The following is a 27895-nucleotide window of genomic DNA, read 5'->3' as shown; positions in this document are numbered from 1 at the left end:
AAGGTTTATCCGATACGACCCATGAGCTAAGCTTGAAGATAAAGTAAGAAATCACAGTGTCTGGTGTGTACGCATGCCCTGTAGAGGCAGATGGAGCAGAGTAATCTCTAGACACAGTCCACAGCCTTGGAATGAATATACCCCAAAGAACAACATTTGCTGTGACTGGGAGACCGGGATTAGAGTGATAGCATAACAGAGAAATGGCGCAATTAGCAGCAGCAGCATCCACTGTGCGTAGATTGCGTTTGGGGTCTCAAGGACTTGAAGTATCGGCGCAGGGGTTGGGTTGCATGGGCATGTCTGCTTTCTATGGCCCTCCAAAGCCCGACGACGAAATGATATCTCTCATCCACCATGCTGTCTCCAGGGGCATCACTTTTCTGGACACTTCAGACATTTATGGCCCTTTTACCAACGAAATCCTCATTGGAAAGGTCGGACGGCTCCCCCTCCTATCTTTTCTGTTTTCCTTACAATTACCATTGAAAATGCTATAGAGCTTAGCCCTGTTCTTCTGGATCTTAACTTATTGTTGCAATTGCAGGCCATTAAAGGGATAAGGGACAAAGTCCAATTAGCTACAAAGTTTGGAATCAGCTATCCAGATGGAAAACGGGAGGTCCGAGGAGATCCTGCATATGTTCGCGCCTGCTGCGAGGCAAGCTTGAAGAGACTGGATGTGGAGTGCATTGATCTTTATTACCAACATCGTATTGACACCAGAGTCCCTATTGAAGTCACGGTATGTATGGATCCCCTGCAGTAACTCTCTAGCAAAATACAAAAGGAAAAAAATAAGAATAGTTTCCTTTGAGAATTTCCTTATCTCATTTCATCTCATTATATTCAGCATTCATTAGTTTCATTAATACCTTGAGAACCCACTGTATAATAACTGACACCGATTGCTCAAACACAGGAAAAAAAAAAACTGATTGCTTTTCTGATTGATTCTTCAACAGTAAATGCCACTATAGTAGGACTAGGAGTTCTGACTCAACTTGGCTTGCCGCTGAAATAAATTGAACTTACTTGCCAGAGAAAACTTAGCCAAACTAGGAAGTATAGGAGGGTAATAAATCGAGGACTCTAATTCTTCTATTTTTTGGTTAATTTTGAAACTGCCTAGAAATTTGCTTGCTGGTTTGAGTTTTGTAGTTTACACCAGCTAAATGTGTCAAGGTAAGGTTTTGTAGTTTACACAAGCTAAATGTGTAAAGGTTTTCTTTTATCATTTTTATATTTAAAAATACCGTTTAAATATCAAAAAAATTATAAAATGTATTTTTAAACCACAAAAAAATTACAAACTTAAAATTTAAATCCCTGAATAGAAAAAAAAGTTAAACTGCAATCTAAATATAAGTTTTGGTGAGACTGTAGAAAAACACCATAACACACATTTATTAATTTATTATTATCGGGCAAGTGGACTTTTTTTTAATTGGGCGTGTGGGAAAGCCTATGAAAGTGATGCTAGAGGAAAATCTGATTCAGAAGTTTAGTAGGCACATGATGCAAAAATGAGCATTCTTCACCCCTCTTTCACTTTGTGTTTTTGTTTCTCTGCAATGACAAAGCCTACAGAGCTTTTGCAGGTCCATAATGCAAACAAAAGCATTTTTCACCATTCCCTCTTTCACTCTGTTTTTGTTTTTCTGCAATGACAAAGCCTACAGAACTTTTGCAGGTCCATAATGCAAAAAAACATTTTTCACCATACCCTCTTTCACTCTGTGTTTTTGTTTCCTGCAATGACAAATCCTACAGTGTTTCTGTAGTAGGATTCAAAGTCTTCTGAAGGATTCTCGGAAAGTATGAGAGGGGAAAATGTTGTCAACTGGTTTTTTAATTGGAAATCAATTGTATGTATAGGCCAGATACGAAGTATGATGAGGAAACCTGAAACAGAGATCCTAAAGAGCCAAACCAGCGGACGTGAAGAAGTTACTCATGGAAACTTAAAGAAATAATTTTCTCAACCCTCGGCCTGTATAGACACCGGAAAAGAAATGTCATTAGAGTATTAAGAAATGTCTATAGACAACTTGGGAGTTGCCCTACCACGTATTAAGAAAGGTGGACATGACACATCCCATCCCCTTTAATGTATAACTAGTCACATCAGTACGGGCCACTCCCAATAGCACGCTCCTCCATGGCATTGTGCCATCGAACTAGCAGACGAGGATTAATGTTAATATGAAAGGACATTAATTCAAGAGGAGACTCCACTAGTGATAATCCACTAGCCTCGCACTTGGAGTTATTCCCATATTGGTTTATCACGTGAATTGATCATCATACACAATGGAAGAGGTATGGTCCTTGTACTAGGCTAATTCCATGTAAGGTGCAAAGTAATATTTGGTCCAAGCTTTGATATAAACAGGAATCAATGCCTTGCATGGCCTCTAGCTCTCCCATTCAGCAATCATTGCAGGAAGGTGGTACAAACTTATCTAAATTCCTCTCCATGTCCTTTGTGATGGACATTTATTGTTGTTTCCTTCTAGAGCAAGGCTTGTCTTCAGTTTTTTGGCAATCACTCCTTCATGCTCACCCCTTCCCTCCCTAGTCTAGGCTCTCCATACTTTTCATTTGTATTTATTTGGTGCTTGGGCTTCATCAATCCCTCCTCCCCTATGGTCCCTCTCTTGTTTTCAAGGAGTTGCACTCTACTTCGACTTTGCCTCAACTCGTACCACTTCCTATCTCACTAAACCTCTCTCCTACTACACCCTCTTTCTATGACCCCTGTGTCTCTATTCAAGACTTTCTATCTTGGGTCTATCCTAATGATTTACTCACCCCCCTCCCCACTATCCTAATTTCAACCACACCTCGGCCATTACCTTTTTCAATCCTGACACCTTCTTGAGACACTTGATGCCTCAATAGCACGTGAGAAGCCATGACGAGCAACATATTATAAATAAATGAGCAATACTCAAGCCCAACAGAGGGTGAAGTCCTTAGCCAAGCTATTTTTTGCACATACAGTGCAACTGATTTAAGAAGAAACTACTAATGCATATTGAGAGATTTCCAGGGAACAAGGTTGACTATCGAATGTGGAAATCGCCAGTGAAATAGTAAACTGGGTTTTGGATATTGGTCTCACAAGGGGTCGTTTCAAACAATATATTTATGCAATAGACATATATTGGCACATGAAAATGATGCTAGGACAAGTCTTATCAGATTGAAACAAGGAATGGAGTACAACTCAGAACACATGGATCGGATCGAAGACTGCGAAGAATTTAGACACATTTGGGCCTCTCTCCAAATCTAGGTTGCTAACCATGGAGCAGCAAAGAACCCACTGTTGTTTAGGAATTAGACTCTCCCAAAATTGGCTAATCATTTAAGCTTACACTTTCTCTATTTATTTTACTTATTAGTTTTCTAGTTATCAATTCATAGTAGTTCTAGCAGGCACAAGCCTCATAAAATAAGCTCTATAATTTTGAACTTTCAAACAAAGGCAATTTTTGGATGCTAAAAGAACTTTGGTTTTGTCATTGATCTAGTTTCCCTAGTGGTAGATGAGGGAAAACCAACATGTATATTTTTTTATAGAATCTAAGGAATGAAATCACTTATTCTTACAGAAGAAAGAAAGAAAAAGAAAAAAAGTAAAATGAGTTGCCACATGCATAGTTATAAAAGATAATTAAAAAGGGAAAGTTTCCAACTGCTTTTAAAATGCATGTTAAGAGTGTCCATTTATGAGAAAAGCTCATAAGCATTTATTTTTGCATGGAGAAATAAAGGCCAAAAGAAAACAAAAATATAAATCTCTCTTTATTTTAGAATAACTTTTATCTTTTACATGGAGAAATAAAAAATGGGGATAAGTTTTATAAATATCCAAGTTAAAGTGAATATTTAAAAAGAAAAGGTTAAAGTTTTAAATAAATAAGGGTGAGAGTATTTAATTTATTAAGATATGGTTTTAAGAAGGTAAAATATTATTAGTAAATATATTTTTCAAGGTTCAATTCAAGGGTTATTAAATATATTGTTCTTTTTCCAAGCTTCAATTAAAAGGTTATTAAATTAATCTCTTATTTCCAATCAAGAAAAAAAGAAAAAAAAAGAAACCTAATGTGAATATAAAAGATACTATATTGAGGAAATGGACTTTTCATACAAAGATCTCAAGCTATCTATAGAATGAATGGACTTAGCTCATAAAGCTTGGGTCCATGGCCATCATAACCAAATTGAGGAACTCATTACATTGCTTGAAACAAAAAAATGGCAAATGGAGGCATTGCAGAGGGCATATAAATAAGATGAAGATATTCCAATTTACTTTAGGGCTATTTGTTATCGTATATCTTCACGAGAAAATAAATTAAGAATTTCAAGAATTGAACAAGATTCTAATGGTCTCCATATTTTTAGCACCAACAATGGGGGTAGGATTGATCCTTTTTTCGGTGTGCCAATATTGTTCAGGCTTCGAACATCATATTGTCTCATCTCCTCAACTTTATCTAATTGATTATAGCTAGAAAAGATTGTTCACTCTACAAGGAGAAGTTTTTGAATGTCTAAGGAATAGGCATTTTTAAAGGGGGAACATGCAATATGCTTAAAGTATATTATCCATATCGAATAATGCATAAATTATTTGTACTACATAGCCATATAAATCATTATTATATATTTATTATATTGTAAATAATTATAGTCATACAATTTCCAAGTGGAAATGACTTATCAAACTTTACGTGTATTTGCACATGTTCGTTATACTAAATCAATCGTTGGTCCCATATTCATATAATAAATAGTTCTTATTTAATATGGATATTTGAGATTACTTTATGTACTTATGACGTTCTCATGAAGTGGACCACCAGGGTCACTTTAATTATCCAAAATTATGGTAAGTAGTGTTACTTTCTAAATCTGCAACAATAAAATATTTAAGTCTAAGCAAGAATGCAAACCTAGGGAAATTGTTTAGAAACCCTACTCAATGTCACTTTAATAGGATTTCCCTTAGCATGAGGGGGGTTTCTCTAAGTGAGATTGCTAAATTTCCCTTATAAGCTTCCTCGACTAACCAAATTTAATAATTAAAATAATTATATCGTACAATGGAAATTATTGTGGTGAATTCAAATATATTAGTGCCTATTAATCCTTGGGAAAATTGGAGTCAAAACATTGTGAGGTCTGAAAGACTTAATCATAGGTAATATTAAACCCAAGAAGATGTTTGAAACAACAAAATATTGGCATGGTTATATTGAATTTTCGATTACACCTAGTGTTGTATCTTCTTATGGTTAGAGGGATAGAAGAACAAGCTCAATGTTGACAGTATTAATTTTTATTTTGCTATGTTCCCTTTAGCTTTTGGCTGGGGTATTTTAAATGGCAGCATTGTATTAGCGAGATGGTATCATTTGAAAGGGTGAATCTAGTTCAAATTGTTTTGTAGATTAAAAAGCAATGAGATCAAATGAGTGTTTGTCACAGGCTTGAAATATTTCATCATCTACCCATCAGTCTAAGAGGTTTGATTAATATTGTGCAAAGGTAAATAAGCAAACAGAAGTAACTAATCTGGATTATCCTTTAGTTAAAGGAATATGCAACTTAAAGATATACCCCACATAGCCCTCAAAGAACCATAAATAATATCCATGAATGTTAGGATAGTTGGACACTTAGGAGTTAGTTAAGTTCAACTTGGTTTAATGTGACTATTAGGTAGCAGTGTGTTTCTTAATGTGTTTTTAGTATGCATTCGCTACATTGTAATCCAATGATCATGATATGTTCTCGACATAGAGTGATTCAACAACTCATATTCTCTTCAATACTAACGAATATTGATATGTGGTTTAACACTCGATTGGTTCATGATCTCTACTTAAAGATAATGGAGGGTCATGTCCGACGATTGATAGTGAGAACTCTCTTACGCAAAAAAAATAAAAAATTGCATTAACAAAATTTCCTCAAGTGACCACATTAACTGGGGCCATGGATTGTTTCGCTCTTAGAGGGTTTTAACCATGTAAAAATATTGGCATCATGATCTTTGATATGGTTTTGTGAGTGGTTACGGAAGGTATCTATCCTTTACAGCATACCTTTTTCTCCTAAACATGGTATCAAAACTCGTTTGAAGAGTTGCTCCCATTGTTGAGCAAGATTTTGACTCTGCGTTGCCACATATCTAAGATCTACTATTTTTGTACATTTATGGCTTGGATAGACTATTCCATTGTGTTCGAATCATTGCTTTCATTTTTCACATAGTTCATTTTCTGGCTTTCTATTTATATTCCCAATTTGTTATTCTTTTCACTTTGTCTATGTTTTTCGTCATGCGATCTATGTGATCTCAAAAAATAAGAAATAGAGTAGAAAATATTTTCATGACTGCTTACACTCATTTCCATGTGCTCTGTGTAACCTCGAAAAATCGGAAACAAAGAAACTTGCACTTTTCAAGTCAGCTAACTCAAATCTAACCCAATTGTTGTTGAGTTTTCAAGTTTTTTCTTCAAAATGTTATTTTTTTAATGAACACTTCTTTTGTAGTAAGCATACACTTCAAGGTGGAGCTCCAATAACAACATTCCCTACTATTGTTATATGTTTTGCACTAGTTCACTTCATTAAAAATTACATTATTTAGTAAGAGGCCTTGAGTTCAAATATCTTTTATTTAATTACTTTTTGAAAAAGTTTATGCAAAGTTTATGTTATTTCATAACTTTATTGTAAAGTGCATTTCACTTGTATTATAAAATTTAATCACTATAAAATAACTTTAATATGTTTTTTCATTTATTTGTTGCACACAACTCTCATTTATAAAATAACTTCATTGTAAAAGTGATTCTCAATTATTTTAAATGGGTCACCTCATAAAGTAACTAATTTTTAAAATTGAGCCTATAGGCAAAGCTAGTGAGGGAAAATAATTTTTTATATCTTTCATCCATGACCATGTGGAAGAACTTCTATCTACCACATGGTCTTTTGTTATCGTTATGCATTTTTTTTAAAGAGCATAACTTTAACATCCACCGTCTATTTTCAATGCCATTTTGTTTGTTTTAACAACTTATTTGTTATATATATATATATATATATATATATATTAATTAGTAATTAGTTAATGAAGAGCTATGTCCCTAAGAACATGACCGTTGGTGAAGAGGTATCTGCTTAGGTATATACGCAGACATTGCCCTCATTTGTAATCATCTCACCAATTCTATATACATTACTTGTCCTACAATGGATGTTCTTGTCTTTGAAGCATCTTGAAGATTATTGTTGTGTATATAAATTTTGTTCGTAACATTAGTATCAGAGTTGTTTGATCCTCTGGCCGTCCAAACGTTGCATATAGATAGTCTGGCCTTTGGCCATCAACCTTGCATCAACGGTGTTGTCATGCAATTGAAGCATTTTGCTATAAAATTATTAGGAGGTTCTCCATTTGGTTGTCAGGCCTTTGGCCATTAAATTTTTTTATAAAAAAAAAAATTAATTATATATATATATATATATATAAGAAGAGAAGGTAAAAAAAAGGAAAAACAATAATAATTATAAAATAAATTGATACTAAAAAGAAAACAAATTAAGAAAAAAAATTATATAAAAAATAAATATAGAAAAAAAATTAAAAATATATATATAATTTTTTGTTAAAAAAAAAAATCAAAAAACAAAAGTATATATAAAATAATTTTGAAGAGTCGACAGCCCCGCCACAGAGTCCAAGAGTCGCAACCCTAGCACAAGAGACGTCAAACTACTATGTAAAACTACTAGGTTGTTCCCTATTTTGCAAAGGCTGTCCTGATTGTTGTTACAACCTTTGCCATTGCCGCCAACCTTTCTCACCACCACAAAACCGCTCCATTCAACTCACGCATTCGCCTATAGGTGCACTCGTTGTCAGTCAACTCCTTCCACGCCACATTTGTACGGTGTAGAGATTCATTAAAATTCCATATTATATGGACTATTAAAAATTTATCTTCTTTATTAATTAAAAAGTCAACACACTACTAAATCAACCATTTTGTAGCTCCGTTTCGTAGAGATTATAGCCAGTGCTTTATAACAAATAATAATAAATATTATAATTCATACAATTAAATTAATTCAAGGGCAACGAAAGAGTAGTCAACCATTGAAGTCATTCCTAGTGGTGAACCTTTTCATAACAAAGACCAAGGAAAGATTAGAATCCATTTAATAATTAATTGTGGGGAATAGTTTTCAAAATCAATTGAAAAGTTGGTGAAATTTATAAATAGTTCAACTAAAAGAGGTGAAAGTTAAAGTATCATTACAAAAATTAAAATTAGGGAAAAGTAGGTGGAGGTTAAAATTACAAAAGAAAATTATAAAGTTTTAAAAAAAAGGGGTTCTATGTGAAATAAGGAAAAAGGATTATTACGAATAAGTTAGTTAAAAGTTCCAAAACTATTAAAAAGAAAATATATATTTATAAAAGTGAATATTTGAGGATTGAAAAAAGAAATTAATCAAAAGGAAAAAGATGTATATCGTTAAAAGCTTTGGTTTTTTTTCAAAATGTCTTTTTTGTTTAGAGGGATATTATAACTGTCAAGATTCATTTAGAAATCAAAACTTTATCTGCATAAAATGTTACAAAACTTTTACTTTAGTCAAATGTCTAAGTGATGCACAAAAACAATCATTAGCAAGAGATATAGAACAATTAATGGCAACTTTTGAGCGATGACATGCAGATCTTAATAAGGAAATGAAGAAAGTGGAATTTGAATTGCAAGTTAAAAGCCCATCATCACCCCTCCAAAAAGATGTAATCTAGTGTACTGAGAAATTGTAGCTGGAAGACCAAGAGAAAGATAAAATAGTCAAACTTTGACAAAACAAGAAAGCATTACAACAAGAATATAAAGATCTTGTTGATATGCATTACAAGGAAGTAATGGAAAATGACGAAGAAATTTCTCACCTCCAAGGCCACATTGAAAAATTACTTACACAAGTCAAGAAGAGTAAGGTCACAAAGAAGGAACTCAAGAAGTACTTATCAGAACAAGAAGAGGAAAATTTACATTTAAAGAACATCAATAAAAAATTATTAGAACAAATCAAAAGTTTAAAAGATATGGAGAAGGATACTAAGGATAAAGTCAACAATTCAGAAAACGAAGAACTTTCATGTCTAAGGAATCATAATCAAAACCTTCTTACGCAAATAACGAAGCTTTAAAAGTTATAAGGAGTCATTAAAAACCAAGATAGAACAAATTACTCAAGAAAAAGTATCGAAGTCTCGAGTGGTAACAATCCAACTTGAAGATAAAGGAACGAATACTGATCCAGTCCATATCACAACTCTAGAAGAGGATAAACCAGTGGACGTGAAGATGTACTCAGAATTTGTAGTTCAAGCAATGGAAATTTCAAGTGAAGATTTTTCAATTAATCAAGCGACCTTTGTACCGAAAAGAAATAAAATACCGTCAAACAGATTAAGGGGAGATCAAATCACAAGAACTCCTTATCGCCATCCAAATTATAAAAGTAGATATATCAACCAGAAACAAGTAACTTATGTTCCCAAGAATATCAATGTCGCCATAATTCAGTCTTGTGGTAAAAATTCATCTCAAGTTTCTAGTAATCGAAAGATTTCTCAGAAGATTGATTTAGGATGGTTAGATCCATTCTTAGGATGGTTAGATCCATTTTATTTATCACTTAAAAATTCCTATCGTGTATCAACAAACATGACAATTCGAAGAATGTTGAAAAATACAAAAGAGAAAGAAACATATGACACACCTTGTCAACAATAAGCTTTGAGGACAACTTTTTGAAGAGAAAGGCAATGCTATGAATAATATATATATAAAATAATACAAACAATGTAAATAATAATAATAATAATAATAAATAATGATTAATTAACTAGTAATTAGTTAGTGAAGAGGTATGTCGCTAAGGACATGACCGTTGGTGAAGAGGCATCTTCCTAGGTATATAAACTGGCATTGCCCTCATTTGTAATTATCTCATCAATTCTATATGCATTATTTAATATGCATTACTTGTCCTACAATGGATGTTCTTGTGTTCGAAGCATTCTAAAGATTATTGTTGTGTATACGAACTTTGTTCGTAACACTATTTTTCCAAGAACTTTACATCCAAATAATTAGTTTCAGTTTTTAAAACTATATTATGTACATATTTTAATACTCCAAGTGAATTTTTTCTTACCAATACCAACTACTTCTTATGGAAACACCACATGGAGAATGTACTAAGAAGTAAAGGATTTTAACAGATTACCTTAGAAAAGAAAAAGGCCCCAGTGATATTGATAATAGATCCAAATGGGATAATAGGGATGACGAAGCATACAAACTAATCAGAATGTTCATTTGTCTTGATTTACAATTCACATTCAAAGAATCAATTATGGATGAAGTCTATAAAAAGTTGAAAAGGACATTTGGTCAACCAAATATGCAAGGCTCCAATGGCCCATCAAAAAGATAAAACAAAGCATCCAAAGAAGCAACATCCTCGCAACAACAAAGAAAAAAGGGTTGCAAACCCTCTAAGACAACTTCTACTCCCAATGGTGACAAAGGATGGAATTTAAGGTGTAAGAAGACTAACACACATTGCAATTATTGTGGGAAAGATGATAATCTAGAGTCTAAATGTTTTAAAAATATGGACTTAAAAGAAACTACAAAGAACCATAACATCAATCTCAATTCTTCTTCTGACACTTATTCTCATGGACATGCTAATGCAGGAGCATTCAACCCAAGATAAAATCATTGTAATTAAGTAGACATAGGGGGTCATGTATTTTTAGAAAGTTGGATTCCTAAGTGATAAATTAATATAATATTAGACTTTTAAGTGAATTAATTAGGTGTGTGAGATATCTTGTAAATACTCTCGAATAAGAGGGACATGAGTGGGCAGTAATGACAAAAGAGTTCAAAGTCAATTACAACTCTTAAACAGTTGCATGATTCGAGGAACTAGAGGGAGAGCTTTTAGGAATTTAATGAATTAGAAGTGGACATAGAGGATAGAGTACATCTAAGATTCGGTTCAATAGAAGGGACGATGAACGCATATATGTAATATGACCGTGGAGCACCTGATTGCAATTAGTGAAAAAGGCGAACCTAGAAAGATGTGTAGAGGTCATACCAAGGCAGAAAGGTATGTTTGCGGGCATTTCCCTTTGTAAAAGGGTTTTAAGGAAAATAGCGCCGATAAAGAAGATTATGCATTAAATATATATTAACCAAAGGTTAAGAGGGAAGGTTATATATATGCGGGCTTAAGGGGTTATATAAAGGTTCTGAAGGGTTTTTAAAGTCCCGATAAGTGAGAATTAATGGGAGGCTTTAACGAAGGTTTAAATAAAGGTTGTGAAGAGGTAGAAACTCCCGATAGGTGGTTTAGGCGGGTGATTGAGTTCCAATAAAAAGGAACCGGTGGAAAAAGAGCCTTAACCGGTAGAGGTTGAAAATTTGACTCTTTGAGAGTTAAATACTTGGGACAGATGTGTTTATGCATTTTTATGCATACTGTGGGTATGTGCGGGGGTAACCCTGCATCATAGTGGTATCAGAGCAGAATTGAAGTTGAAACAATTGGTTAAAACAGAGCAAAGAAATTCTATGAGAAAGAATTGAGAACAAAATATGTGTTAAGGTGTTTATGCAGGCAAGAGGAAGGATCAGATTCTAATCTGACAGAAGAAGGCACATAGAGGTGATGTGTAGCAAAACTTGCAGATGCAAGAGACAAAAGACAATCCATCCAAAGCACAAGTGGAATGATGAAACAAGATCATGTTGGGATCTTGAAGGAGAGGTAATATGTTATGTTTTGTTTTAAATTGGGAATGTGTGTTTCTATACTAATGCACATAGGTGACAACAAGAGAAGTTGTGAGAGGAGAACCATATGTGTTCTTGAAGACAGAGTAAGGAAAACACTCTGAAGGAGAAGTGGCAGTGAACCTGAAGAATCCAACAAGAGATTGGATAGAGAGGATAGCTGAAGTGTTCTCAAGAGAGAGTGAGAGATTGCAGAAGCCTAGAAGGAGCAAAGGTGTTGCTTGGAAGGAGGTTCCAGATAGAGGACCCGTGCTTACCAAAAGACTGAGTGAGGAGAGCTTAGTGAGGTAAGATTGTAGTGAGGAGGACTAGCTGTTGCAGAGGCTTGTTGCAAATAAGTGAGGAGCTCATGAAGAAAGAGGAGAAGAAGAAGACTACTGATAGTCATAGCAGAGGTTCAGAGAGAAGCCACAACAAAGGGTATGAGAAGAAGAATGCCAAAGCAGATGGCAAGAGGATGAGTCAAGAGGAAATTGACAAGGAGATTGCAGAGTTAAAAGAATAACTCGATGCATTAATGAGAATACTTGACGAAAGCCAGAGACTAGGTTGGGTCTTGAGGAAGAAGCCAGTAAAATGGCATGAGATACAGAGAAGGCTACAACAAAAGCAAGTAAAGTGGCTGATGGGAAAACTCAAAGAAGTTGAGTTGGAAATGGAAGAGTACATTTGTGAACCAGAACAGGGACAAATTCTGGGAGAAAGTGAAGATGAAGACTTGAAGATTGAAACTTCAAGTGAGACCAAAAGGTCTGATGATTTTAGATCTGGCAATTTGTGTATGTTTTCAAGTGAAACATGTGAAGGACAATTTGCTGATATTGTCATAAAGGAGAAGGAAGACAAGCAAATCTAAGTTCTGTTCTGGAAGAAGATGAGATAGATAGGTCTCATATACAGTTGGGGAAAGATATCAAGCAACCAAGTGAAGGGCTTGAGGAGATTGAAGATGAGACCATCGAAGAATTTTTAAGTCATATGAAGAACTTGGAACAACAAGGAGATATGATGGCTGAGGCATCCGTGAGACCACAAAGTCTTATATTTTAAAAACTGATAGTTTGTGTATGATGGCAGATATTGCTGGAGAAAAACAACCTTTTGAAGATATATTTAGAAGAGATGAAGATCTAGAAATAAAAGGTGACAAAGAAAACTTTTCAGAAGAGGAGGAATTTGACTGCATATAGAAGAAAAAGTCTATGGATGAGTCTAAAGAAGCTGTCATAGAGATGAAGAATCAGGATCTTATTCTGATGAAGAATGAAGGAATACTGTCTCAGAAAGGTAATCAAATAAGTTTGATTAATGTTATTGATGAAAACCAAATGCAATAGAATGTTAATGCAGATGGTGAGACAAGGATAACTCTGGGAGAAGAGTTACAGAGGGACAACAAGACAAAATGCACTGAAGAAAAAGAGACTATGTTAGATGAAAACATAGTAAAGGATCATCAATTCACCATGATGATAGACATAGTGGAAATATCCATGGAAGCTGTTGAGACAGTCAGAAGAAGAGAAGGACATCTACTGAAAGATGTTAAGGAAGAAGAAGACTATGCAAAAGACTTAGCAAAGGGAAAAAGGACATCTGATGATTTATTAGTAACAAAGGAAGGTATGGAGAATTATGTGAAATTTCCAAAATCTACTCCAATTGAAATTATTGAGTTATATAGAAAATTAGATTTTCAAAGAAGGGAGTTAGAAAAACAGAGAATAGATGCTCAAGAGAGATTGCTGAAAAAGGAAAACAAAAACATTGTCATGAATGACAATCATAAGAAAAAGGAGATGGATAAGAAAGTTCAATAGATTGACACTACAAAGGAAGGAGTTCACTACAGTGAACAAGAGTAGGAAGACACCATTAGGACAGATGATGTGGAAGAGAGACTAATGGACAGTCTCATGAATTCTTTTGAGAGTTCAAATCAGCATGCTGATGTGCTGACAGAGGAGAAAGAAACAGAGCAACAAACTGAGTTGTTGCCAAAGGAAAACAAGGCACAGAAGCCTTATGTTTTTTATTTTAACAATTGTGTTGTGAACGCAGGTTTAGTTGCAAATGCTAGAGGAAATTTGGCACAGATGAGCAGCCAATTAAAGATGAGAAGAAAATTCTGTGAATGAATTCAATCCATGGAACAAAGATGTTAAATTGCTGGAGAGAGTGCTGGATAGTCATGATTCAGTCATGAAAGAGGGTAAGGATGATAGGAGGTAGCAAACAAAGTCAAAATCAGCATAAGAGTCAATATAGAAGTCAGCATAACAAGAATAACAGAACAAGAAGAAGAACATCAGATTGAAGAAATAGTGGACAACAGCGACAACCTGAAGCAAAGAGAAAGAGGTAGAAGTAAGAAGTAGAATATGGACCAGTCCAAAGATGTACTTGAGACAGAGATTGAAGAAATGTGGCAACTGATGATGAAGCAGTCCAAATGGATGAAAATGGTAGCAGCAGGAAGTATGATCAATCAGAGTTTGAATCTGATTGACAAAAAGAAGAAAAGGGAGCAAAAGACAGCAAAAGTGCAGCAGCAGCAAAGGAACAAGACAGTTAGACAGTTACAAAACAAAGTATGGGATCCAGGAAGACAAAGATCAGAAGACACATGATTAGGAGATCATGAATATTTTCTACTTTGGGAGTCTGATGTAGGAGCATTCAACCCAAGAGAAAATCATTGTAATTAAGTAGACATAGGGGGTTATGTATTTTTAGGAAGTTGGATTCCTAAGCGATAAATTAATGTAATATTAGGATTTTAAGTAATTAATTAGATGTGTGAGATATCTTGTAAGTACTCTCGAATAAGAGGGACATGAGTGGTCAGTAATGACAAAAGTGTTCAAAGTCAATTACAACTCTTAAATAGTTGCAATGATTCGAGGAACTAGAGGGAGAGCTTTTAGGAATTTAATGAATTAGAAGTGGACATAGAGGATAGAGTACATCTAGGAGTCGGTTCAATAGATCTAGGAGTCAAACCAAGATGAGTTCAACAAAACTCACTGGCATATATGTAAGCCCACGGGCAGTGTCAAAGAAGGAGGCACGATATTGAAGAACAGGCCCATGAGAGACAGAGAGTCTCGACATGTATCAATTGTTCATATTTATATATACAGTGAGTTATTTCAAGACTGTGTATATGTGTGGAATAAGTATGAAATGATTGTTTTATGTGTGAATTCGTAGGCTCTGTAACAGTGGTTGCAGGCAGAATTCTGAAGAACGCATAGAGGAGCAGAATGATTCAGAGGAATCATAAATGGGTCATTGAATCCAATTGAGGAAGCAGAGTGAAGCTCTGGAGAGTTAGCGAAGTGAGGATTCGCTTAGGAGTTAAGCTCAGAGAAGTTGAGTAGTGGAAGCAGAAGAATGAACCCTTTGAAGAAACCTAAAGAAGAACCCAAACCATGGAGAAATGCTGAAGAAAACAACGTAAATTCTAAGTAAAAGGAACGAGCGGAGGAGCGAAGAGTGATGCACAGGAACCATTAGATCTAGGAGATCAACGGCTGGGATCGAATCGGAACTAGAAAATCGCATCGCAATCACCCAAAGGGAGGAATGGACTTTGGCCCAAAGAAAGTGCGATATGCGATTTGGTAGCGGACCCAAACCATTATCAAACGCAACCGATAATCTTATCGGATCCGAAATACATATCGGATCGGAGGTTTAAGGCGGAAGAGTCAAGTGCAAGGATCAAGCGATACGCCGATAGCGATAAAGCACCAATCGGCGATCGGCGATCGGAGGTGTCGGTAATCGGAGGTCGGGCGATCGGAGCAACGCTGTAGAATGGTCGGAAGGCACAGACCCGATGGATCTATAGTGGCAAGTGTATAACATTTGAGATCCGATAGATGTGTTCGGAGCGGGTTTCTTGTGTATTTCTATATTGCGTTAAAGTTATATATTAATGTTTCGATAGTCACATATCGGAGGAGAAGGGGCGATGAAGGCATATATGTAATATGACCGTGGAGCACCCAATTGCGATCAGCGATAAAGGTGAACCTCGAAAGACGTGCAGAGGCCGTACCAAGGCGGAAAGGTATGTTTGCGGGCATTTCCCTTTGTAAAAGGGTTTTAAGGAAAATAGCGTCGATAAAGAAGATTATGCGTTAAATATATATTAACCAAAGGTTAAGAGAGAAGGTTATATATATGCGGGCTTAAGGGGTTATATAAAGGTTTCCCGATAAGTGAGAATTAATGGGGGGCTTTAACGAAGGTTTAAATAAAGGTTGTGAAGAGGTAGAAACTCCCGATAGGAGGTTTAGGCGGGGTGATTGAGTTCCAATAAAAAGGAACTAGTGGAAAAAGGGCCTTAACCGGTAGAGGTTGAAAATTTGACTCCTTTGAGAGTTAAATACCTAGGACAAATGTGTTTATGCATTTTTACGCATACTGTGGGTATGTGCGGGGGTAACCCTGCATCACATGCACTTTTTGCTTCTACTTTTTCCTTCATTGCAACTTCTGCTTCTTCTTGTCATGAATGGCTTATTGATTCTAGAGCATCTTATCATATGGTTAAGGATAAAGCCATTTTTTCTACACTTAATGATTATAACACCAAACAAACATTTGTTGGGAATGATATATTTCTTAGTGTTGTAGGATCGAAACATTTCAAGTAGATAATGGCCACTTCAATGATGTATTATATATTTCAAGTATTTCCTGCAACCTTTTATCAATTTATCAAATCACTCATTCAAGTAATGGTAAAACGTTAGAGTTTTCATCTCACCTAGTTGTAATTAACGATTTGAAAGATCATAAGCATGTCCTTGCTACTGGAATAGTTAATGATATTACCAAGTTGTACAAGTTTGACAACTTTGGATCATTACCTTTTTCTCTTAGTTTCTATTGCTCACAGCAATGACTTGAGAAAATTTTGGCATAAGCGATTTGATCATTTATACTATTGTTCATTATAGTGATTGTAATCAAAATATGGTGATTGGTCTTCCTCTCATTTGTCGCAGAGAAGATGTTTGTGTTGGATGTGTTTTTGTGAAACATAATTGGGACAGTTTTGACAAACATGTCTCTTCGCACACTTCAGCCCCTTTTGTAATTTGTTCAGAGGGATTTGTGTGGTCCACTTTCTTCTCCTTCCTTCTCTAGATTCAAACATTTCTTAGATTTCATTGATGACTTCTCCAAATGAAATTGGGTTTACTTATTGATACTTAATATTGAAGTTTTTGACTTGTTTTTCCTACATGTTCGTTATAGAAAAACAATATGGACATAAACTACAAAGATTAAGAATAGATAATAGAGTTGAATATGTCAACAACAAATTCACAACTTACTACACTACACGAGACATTCAAATGTAACATATTGTTCCATATATATCACACCAAAATGGTGTTGCTAAGAAAGCATGTGAGGAAACTATGGAGGAAGGGACCCATGATAAGATTTTAATCCCTGAGAATCATAAAATAAAATAATATTAAATCTAGCCCTAATGGGTAACCCAGTTGGTTGAAGCCCCCTCTTCCAAGTCATTGGTTCTCTGTCATGAGGAGTGAGCTCAATTCTCCTTGGTTCCATCAAGGTTAGGCTCCCTATGGTAGATTTGACTGGGTAGGAGTTTGACCCATCTAGAGATGTTACGAAAAAAATGGCATTGTTGAAAAAAGAATGATATGTTAAAAGAAGTGGCTAACTGTATGATTCAATCTAAGGGAGTAAGTCTCATTATTTGGTGGAAGAAATCAACTGTGCAAATTACATAGCAAATCCCACTCCCGCAAAGGATCTTAAAAAAATATCACAAATAAAGTATGGAGTAACATTAATTAAAATTTTAGTCACTTCTATATCTCTGGTAGTGTAGCATGGACTCACATTCCTAATGAGAAAAGAAAAGCTTTATATTCTAAAAGTGAGAAGTGAATTTTTGTTGGATATTTTGAAGATATAAAAAGTTATAGACTTCTTCAACCTCAATCTAATGAAATAATCTTTAGAATATATGTTAGATTTGATGAAAATATCTTGACTTGTGAGCCTAATTCAACAGTTGTGACCTCATAAAGTTGCAAACTATCTGAAGTGTTTGTGCCACCTTCTATTCTTATTCTGATTTCTTCTTCAAATGATGATAATGAGGATGAAAATCTACCTCTTCCTACTCACCTTCATCAAGATGAGTCCATCAAACATGAACATGCACTAGAACCACAACTTCCCCAAAGGGATTATTCAACATGAGAAGTAGCTAGTGACCTTGTTGGTGATCTTATAGATTGACATCATACTTGTTCATAGTTCTAGTAAACCTCCTCTCTTTTGGCTCAAGTTTTAGAGACTCATGATCTAGAAATATTTGCAGAGGCTTAAGGCCATCCAAATTGGGAAATAATAATGCATGAAAAATATCATTCTTTGATGATGAATGATAATAGGGAGCTTATACCTCTTGCAAAAGGAAGAAAACTTTTCAAATACAAAAGGGTGTATAAAACTAAGTATGCATCAAATGGAAGTGTTGAAAGACATAAGGCTTGGTTAGTTGCTAAAGGATTCTCTCAAGTTGAAGGAATTGACTATAATGAAACCTTTGCCCCAGTTACCATAGTGAATTCCATCTACCTAGTTTAAACACTTGATGTCTCACATAGATGGGAAGTCCATCAAATGGATGTGATCCAGATTTATGCAGGAATGAAATGAAATACAGATTCAAAAAGAAACACAGAGCTACAGCGAAAACTGAACTTCGTTTCATTAATAATAAATACTGAAAATTGTTTACATGTAGAATGGAAATAAACTAGCTCGGGTGATGGTAACTTATCTTTGAGAAGAGAAGTGGTGATTGATTACATGCCTTCTAAATTGTGTTACAATGAGGCTTGAAAGCCTTTTTATTATTGAGAAATAACGGAAAACCCTAAACATCCAAAAACCTAACCCTAGGAGATGAAGCACTTAAAGTTTGTGGGCCCCGTTGGGGTTAGTTGGTACATCAAATTCCTAGGGTTGTAACTTTGGCATACGATCTATGTTTGACGTGTACGATACCTCGTTAAAAATATCTATCTGAGGACTACAAATTTTTACTGCAAACGTATTTTAGAAGTCATGGATTTGCCCCTTTTTCAAAAAAATGTTGTTTAGGGCCTCAAAATGGCTCTGGAAGTTTAGGACTTGAAAAAATGCCAAAAATAGTAAATTATGCTATAATTAAGGAAAACAAAAGAAACAATGTTCAGGGTCTAAGAGGAATAGGCGGATGGCCACAAATATCCACCTGGATCAGTCCTCCCCCCTTAGGAAGCAATGGTCCCCATTGTGTTGGGTGTGGAGCTTGGTTATCTTCTTTATTTAGAGGTATCGCCGCATTGGACCCCAATATGTAATGGGGCGGTAACGCCGCCAGGGGGTGACGACAATTTTTATGAGCCCCCCCAGCGGGGATTCTGAGGCAGCGCCCCCAAAGCTAAAAATAGATGTAAAATTGCCTTGTAAAATATTGTAATTTCATAGTCAATTTGAGTCATTCATTAGGCGGATGATCTGACTATAGAAGTTATGTTTAATTTAGGGTTTTTTTCCCTAGAAGGAAACCCCTCACTATATATGAGGGAATTGTATTGCAGCTATACACGTGTATTCTGAGCGAGAAAGAGAGAGGAGATTGTGTGAGAGCGAAGAGGAAATTATAGTGGATTTGTTGTAGGTTGTATCTCTTCATTTTGTTGGATAATACAAAGGAAGGACTGACTATTTCTCCATGGATGTAGCCCAAATTGGGTGAACCACACATATCTGTGACTCTCTTTTTTTATGCTTTTTCTGTGTTTATGTTTCTGCTATATTTTATGTGTTCCATTTCTCTTTAATATAAATTTTCTAGCACATTGCATTGAGGGCCTCCATGAGATGGGGAAACTTCTGCTAAACTTGTTCCCTGGTGAGCCACTTGCCCTGGTGTAGGAATTGGCCAACTTTGAAAACTCGATATAGTTGGAGCCTCTATTTGCAAATTTTCTTGATCTATGTGTCCATGATCTAATTAGTTGTGGCTGTTCAAAGCAGTATGGATTGAGTTGTGCTGGTGTAAACTACTCAGAAATGTCTGATGTGTCCAACAATGGTGGAAAGTATGGTCAAAGGCGGTCCACATTGAATACGGGTGCAAGCCAAGGAATGTGGGGATGTTGAGCTCAAAAGCATTGTCTCCCACAGCCTTAGTGATGGTGTAAGGCCTGTATCAGAGTGGTTGAAGCTTCCAGTGGGCTCCAACAAGGCATCATTTTTGCAGATGTAACCAAACTTTGTTACCCACCTAAAATATATGTGGCACCTGATGCTAATCATGCCATTGTTTGTACTTGGAATTAGCTTTCTCCAAGATGTCATGAACCTACTAGTGGATGTGTTGAATGTGCTTAATAAACCTAGTGGCTTTAGCAGCTTCATACTGAACATGGGAAGATTCTTCCTATGTAGTTGCAAAGGGCAGTGCAACATCAAGGCGACATAATGGTTGAAATCTGAGACCCACTTCAAATGGGCTATGGCTAGTCGAGCTATGGAGAGCTCTGTTATAGTTGTGTTGCACAGAAGGAAGACTCTCATCCCATGTTTGTCGATGCTTGGAGTTGTACATGTGTAGTATGTGCATGATTATCATGTTGACGACCTCTATCTAACCATTAGTCTAGAGGTGGAATGTAGTCGACTTAGTGAGCTTGGTGTCTAACAATGACCAAAGGCTTGACCAAAATGTGCTTAGGTACATATTATCCCAATCTAATACTATGGTCTGCAGGACCTCAAAATGTACCCACACTCATTCAATGAAGAGTTTTTCAGTGGCGTCCACTATGATACTCTTCTTGGAGGCAACCAATATGGCCATCTTAGAAAATCTATCGAAGACCATAAATACACAGTCGTTGCCATGCTTGGTAGAAGGAAGGTCAGATATATAGTCCATGGAGATGGATTCCCAGGGCCGACTAGGAGTAGGTAGAGGAGTATAGAAAACTTTCTTCTTAATGGTTGGCTTGGTGATGGCATATGTAGTGCAGGATTTGATGTATTTTACAACATCTTGTCAGAGATTTGGCCAATAAAAATACTTTTGTAGTATGGCCATAGTTCTCTCCATACCAAAGTGTCCTGCGACCCGACTATAGTGCACCTCCCAAATAAGCTTGGCACGCTTGCTTAAAGGAACACAAAAGTGGCCTAGGTAGGATAATAATGCATCCTGGAGGTGGAAGTCTGGAAGTTGTTCTCCATCCTCTAGCATTTGGTATGTGGTGGCAAACTTTGGATCATGTTTGTCTAGTTGTGGTTATTCAGAGGTCTCGTGGCCACAAGAGTTGAGAACAGTGGTTAGTGCTGCAATCGGGGGACAACTAAGAAATGAAATTGTTGCAGATATGTGGACCACTTTTGATGGTGATCGTTTTGGAACTTCCCTTGTGTCTGTATAAACTGAAGCAGTCAATGATATGTGTGAATGAACATCTCCCTCCCTAGAATGTAATGTTTTCTTTATCGACAAGCCTGCATGATGGAATACATCTCTTTATTGTAGGTGTGGTATTTCTGAATTGTATCGGAAAGTGTCTCACTGTGATAGGCCACAGGATGCCCTTGTTGGGTGAGAACTACACCAATAGCATAGTCAGAGATGTATGTCTCAATTTCAAATGGTTGTTGTCGGTCTGGCAATGTGAGTACTAGTGCAAAGCAAAGGTGGTGCTTCAACTCAATGAACGCCTTCTAATAGGACTAGGACCAAAAAAGCTTTACTTTCACTCCACCCTTGGTAACTTGACTCAAAGGCCAAGTGATATGATAGAATCCCATCATGAAACTCCGATAAACATTGGTAAGGCCCAAAAAGCTATGAAACGTTGTTAGAGTGGTCAGGGTTGGCCAATCCTGAATGAATTGGATCTTAGCCAGATCCACATGCACGCCTTTCTCATCAATTATGTAATTCAAATATTGGACCTGTCACATGCCAAAGATGCATTTCTCCAAGTTGGCACATAGTTTGTGCTTTCGTAGGGTTTGAAGGACTTGCCAAATGTGTTGCAAGTGCTCTTCCTAACTCTTGTTGAAGATGAGGATGTCATCCAGATATACAACCACGAACGAGTTGGTGAAGGGACACAAGATGTCATTCATCAGCCTCATAAAAGTTGCAGGGCCATTTGTCAACCCAAAAGGCATGACAAACCAATAAAAAAGGCCCTCCTTGAATTTGAAGGCAATCTTCCACACATCTATGGGTTCTATTGGAACTTGGTGATAACCAAACTTCAAAATGATCTTTTTGAAGTACTTGGCCCCCTGGAGTTGTCAAGAAGGTCATCAAACTATGGGATTGGATACCTGTTCCTGACAGTGATTTTATTTAGTGCCTGATAGTCAATGCAGAGTCTCCAAGTCTCATCCTTCTTCTACACAAGTACAATCAAGCTCCCACAAGGTGAGGAACTTGGACGGATGTGCCTATTTTGCAGCGACTCTTGGATTTTCCACTTGATATCTTCATTTTTCAGAATAGAGGGGCAATATATCGACTCATTGGGTAGAGGTGCTCCGAGGGTCAAATCAATCAAATGCTTGACATGACAGTGCAAAGGTACCCTTGTGGGTGAGGAGAAGATGTCCCTATATTCTTCCATGACTTGGGCCATCTACTTTTGCTGCGTGGAGGAACCCTTCTCAGGGGCCATGGATGTGGACACAATCTTCCCCTTATTTTGAGAGTGAATCAGAAAGAAAACAAATTTCTCAGTTTGGGAGATGATCTTGTTGTATTGCTTAGCAAAGATCAAAGAAATGGTGGTATGCGGAGGTACCTCTGGTACCTTGTATAGCTTATTTCCCAAAGTTATAATAATAGTGCGAGGCCTGGACTCTTATACATCATGACACTCCCACAAGTATAGTTGGCATAATCATACATCACAAACTTCAAGAGGAGCAACATCACACAATACCTCATCCATGAAGAGCTTGATGTTCTAGGACAGGTGACACTGCTTGTTGATGCAGAGATCTTTCCCTTGGTGGAGCCATCTAATGGTTTATGACTGTGGATGTGGTTTTGTCTTTAGGCTCAACCGCTTCATGACCTCAACTGATATGAGGTTATTTTGGCTTCTACTATCGAAAATGAACTGCAGTGGAGAACCTTTCACCAACATATGTGAGTGGAAGAGACGCTCCCCCTCCTCTAGATCTTTGTGCTCAATCTTCTGGATCTTGGTGGTGGCAATGGTGGTGTTAGGCTCTGCATCGATAATCTGCCTCTCCTTGTTGAGTTCTGACTTAGAGTTGGAACATGCATCTGACTCTGAAGCTTTTAGCTCGGCCACCAGTGACTACTTGGCAACACTCATTTGTGTTATGAGTGGGGCTCTTATGGAACTCACACCACTTTCCTGTGTCCTTCTTTGTCTTCGCGGTGTTGTTCTTTGCTTGCAGCTTCAATGGGTTGTCTTAGGTCGCCCCACCTTGGCCCTGTCCTTTGTTCTGCAGTTTGGGGTGTCTTTTCCTTGCTTTGGATACGCAGATCCAAAGTCTCGCTTCTTTTGTTTAAATTTGTGCTTGATCTTGATGGCATATCAGTATGCAGCGCCAAGCGAGGAGATGTCCAGGAACTCCATCTCGTCCTAGATGTATTTGTGTAGACAACTGTAGTATTCGAGTACTAGATGTCGCTTGAAATCCTTGATACCCAACTACGTGTGAAGGGTATGAAAAATATTTGTAACTTTGACATGTCGTGGTCCCTTCGCTGCTACAGTGTGATTCATTTTTTGTACTTATCTTCATGGCTCCCGACAGGGTAATATTGTTCCTTGACAGTGTCTCGGAAAGAATTCCAAGTAGGTGTGGCTAAAAATAGTGAGGGTTTTGTCTCATCCCTCTACTCACAGTAGGTTTTTGACCAGTCCTTGACATGGGGGGACGACCTTGAGGAGTGCAAAAGTAAGTTTTTCCCTATTGGAAAAATTATGGACCGAAAAATATTTGTCCAATAGATTCAACCATTTATCTACAGCAAGTGCATTTATCTAGCCTTCAAATATAGGAATGTCAAAGTTAACTTGTACCTTGAAGGGGGTGGCACCTCTTAGGTGGTTGTCAGATGAAGATGTTTCTCCCACTAATACCCGCAAAAGAATTTGTAAAAAATTATCCATCATCTCATTCATTTGTCGCTCGAAGGCTTCTTCGGTCATGGGAGGTCGTCAGGGAGGCCAGTCTTGCAAAGGTTCAACTAGTTCAAGTCCTAACTCCTTATACCCCGACCACATTGGTGACATACATAGAAAAAGAGAAGATCGCTCTAATACCACTGATCGCTCTGATACCACTGATCGATATTTATGCAGGAACAAAATGAAATACAAATTCAAACAGAAACACAAAGTTATAGCGAAAACTAAACTTCAATTCATTAATAATAAATATTGAAAAGTGTTTACATGCAGAATGGAAATAAACTAGCTCGGAACGATGGTAGCTTATCTCTGAGAAAATGTGGCGGCTACTTGCCTTCTGAACTATGCTACAATGAGGCTCAAAGGACTTTTTATTATTGAGAAACAAGGGAAAACCCTAAACATCCAAAAACCTAACTCTAGTAGATGAAGCGTCAAAAGTTTGTGGGTCCCATTGGGGTTAGTTGGTACATCAACTTCCCAGGGTCGTAACTTTGGCATACGATCTCCATTTGACGTGTATGATACCTCATTAGAAATATTTGTCCAAGGAAACCCAATGTCTATACCAAGAAAGTAGGAAGCCATGTCATAATCATTATTCTTTATGTTGATGACCTTATTTGTACTAGTAGTGACCCAAAGCTTTTAACCCATGTGACATCAACTCTTAAGGAAAAGTTTGAAATGAAAGATTTAGGGTATTTGTATTATTTTCTTGGCCTCCAAGTATTGCAAACCAATGAAGGATCTTTTCTTTCCCAGTCTGCATGGGCATTTGACCACCTTCATCTTTTTCAAATGGGAGATTGTAAACTAGCCCCTTCTCCCTTTTAGTTTCTAGTCGAAATTGTTGCAACCTATACTACACCCGAAGCTGATGCCACTCTCTTATGTTTGAATCTTATTGGTCTTGATATTTCCTTTATTGTTGGTCTTGTTTCCTATTATATGCAAACACCCCATGAAAGTCACTGGAAAGTAGCAAAAAAGATGCTTTGGTATATCTGGGGTGTAGTTTTGTTTGGGATACATTAGAGTTTAGGAGGGACTCCTTTGTTGGTTGGTTTCATTGATTCGGATTGGGATAGTGGTCCTGATGAACAAAATTCTATTGCAATTTATGTTGTCAGTCTAGGTTCTGAACTTGTCACTTGGACTCGTAAAAAGAAACAAACTATTAATCTTTCTTCAACAAAAGCAAAGTACCAAGCAATAGTTAATGCAATCCAAAAGTCTTGTGACTTTCACAGATCCTTGCAAAGTTTGGATTCCAGTAGTAGCATCCAACCAACCTCTGGTGTGACAATCAAAGTGCCATTAAGCTCGCTCAAGATCCAATTCAATGTAAGCATAGCAAACACATTGAGCTACAAATGTACTTCATCAAAATGCTTATCCATGATTGAGTTATTGAAGTGCTCTTTTTCCCAATAGATGATCAAGTTGTAGACATTTTCACAAAGTGTCTTATAGAAGTGAAAATTTCTAAACTTCAATCTATGTTAGGATTTCAGAAAGTTGTCTTTAACTAGAGATGGACTCTAATTCATGCTCCCTTTCCCTGTGTCATCTTTATAAATCCTTCAATCCTATGGACCTTATGAATAATTTAATGGACAATAATAATAAGGAAATCGCAATGTCACTGATCAGTCACCTCCACATGTCAATCTAAGTATCATTCTTGCTAAAAATAAACTTGTTAAAAACAAAAAAATACTAGAAATAAAAAATGATCCCAAATGAGAAAATATATTTAATAGATGAAAAAAATAATCATACATAAACCGTATGAATAAAACTTTAAATCCACATTTATGCCAGCAAAAAAGTTTATTCTTTCTTAACATTTGTTTTGTCTTAACATTTGATACATCCTAAATTAAAATAAATGTGAACTGATTTTCATTAACTCTATAGTTATTAAATTAAATTAATCTTATATATTATTAAAAAAATACATATTAAAACCGAACCGTACATTCATTTTTGTTAATATTATTATTTTTAATAAATATTATATTAACATACTTATGATGCAACATTACAATCAATCATTTGTAAAAATCTCCCTCTCCTCTTGCCATAACAACAAATGATTAGAAAGGTGTTGGCAACGATACTTCGCTTTCACTTCCGAAAACTACACAATTGAAAACATGAACCATGATCAGATCTATATGTTTATTCTTTTTGACCGTAGCAAGTTGGTCACTCATAATCACTTGTATATGAATTCTTCATTAATGTATTTTTTTCTTGGTTGTACTCTTTCAATTTCCAATTTTTTTATGCCAATTTATATGCTTAACTATCTTTGTTGCCATGCTCTGTCTGGGTATCAACTTTCAAATACAGATTGGAGAACTGAAGAAATTGGTGGAAGAAGGGAAAATAAAATACATTGGACTTTCTGAGGCTTCTGCATCAACAATTCGAAGAGCTCATGCTGTTCATCCTATAACAGCAGTTCAGATAGAGTGGTCTTTGTGGACTAGGGATGTAGAGGAAGAAATTATTCCAACTTGCAGGTATCAGAGGCTTCGGAGTTAGGATATTCCATGTGGCCATTGGCATTGTATTACAAATTACAAACTGATAATTGATATTCATTTTTATTACAGGGAGCTTGGCATTGGAATTGTGCCATATTGCCCTCTAGGCCAGGGTTTCTTTTGTGCTGGAGCAAAGTTAGTTGAGAATTTAGCAGATAATGATTTCAGAAAGGTAACCTTTTTTTACTTGTACATTTTATTATAAATAGTTGTAATTTTTTGATAGATATTTAACAGGGATTTCCTATGTTTTGAAGATGAATTACATTGGATGGTTTGAAATTTTATCATTAACATTATGAATTCTAAAATAAAAAAATTTCAATTCTAAAATTCTTGATTTTATTTATGGACAAACTTCCTAAATTTCTACTTTGTTTTCTGCTCTTTCTTATGTTATTTGAAATAGTTTTTAAAATGTTGTCATTGACCTATTATTTGAAAAGTTGAAAAATACGTTATCCTTCGTTTAGCCTTTCTATTTCTTCATACTTGTTTCTTCTTTCTGGATGACTAGGTGATGCATCAAATTGGCCATATATCTTTGATTTTGTTAACACATTTTCTGTTTTGTTGCAGGACCTGCCCAGGTTAAGAGCAGAAAATCTTGAAAAGAACAAGGTTCTGTTTGAAAGGATATGTGAAATAGCTAGCAGGAAAGGGTGCTCCCCCTCCCAATTGGCACTTGCTTGGGTTCAACATCAGGGAAATGATGTGGTGCCAATACCTGGAACAACCAAAGTGAAAAACCTGGAAGAGAACATAGGTGCTCTTTTTGTTGAGCTTACAGCGGTGGAGATGAAGGAATTAGAAGATTTGGTGTCGTCAGTTGGTGTCTTTGGAGATCGATTTTTTGACATGGATTTTACATGGCTCAACTCAGAAACGCCCCCTTTGTCATCATGGGAAGCATCAGTGTAATGCTTTTTAACATATGAAAATGAAATCTGTCAAATGTAGGTGTTTTTACTACTAAAAAATAAATAGATATGGAGATGCTATTTATGTCTTTTTAGAAAAGTATTGACATAATATCTACCTCTTTGTATTTTAAAGAAAAACTTATTACATGGCCAGTTATATTTCCTTCTGGAGATGATCTTTATATTTTAAAGAAATATTCTTAGATGGTTGGGATACTACA

At 36.2% G+C, this 27895-nt stretch overlaps 1 protein-coding gene across 1 annotated transcript; it reads left to right on the top strand.

Moving 5' to 3' along the window:
- LOC149186483 (putative aldo-keto reductase 4) lies at window positions 1-27895 on the top strand. The gene is made up of 5 exons (XM_089411010.1): window positions 1-437; window positions 548-745; window positions 26555-26727; window positions 26821-26923; window positions 27331-27895. The coding sequence occupies exons 1-5, from the start codon at window positions 204-206 to the stop codon at window positions 27670-27672; spliced, it is 1050 nt and encodes a 349-aa protein (XP_089267136.1). The 5' UTR covers window positions 1-203; the 3' UTR covers window positions 27673-27895.

Source organism: Pinus tabuliformis, chromosome 3_1, assembly GCF_031772625.1.
Source record: "Pinus tabuliformis cultivar Carrire ecotype Pingquan chromosome 3_1, CPIR1, whole genome shotgun sequence".
In the NCBI taxonomy this organism is placed as follows: Eukaryota; Viridiplantae; Streptophyta; class Pinopsida; order Pinales; family Pinaceae; genus Pinus; species Pinus tabuliformis.
The sequence above is the reverse complement of the archived record's forward strand: the minus strand, read 5'-3'. Positions and strand labels throughout refer to the sequence as shown.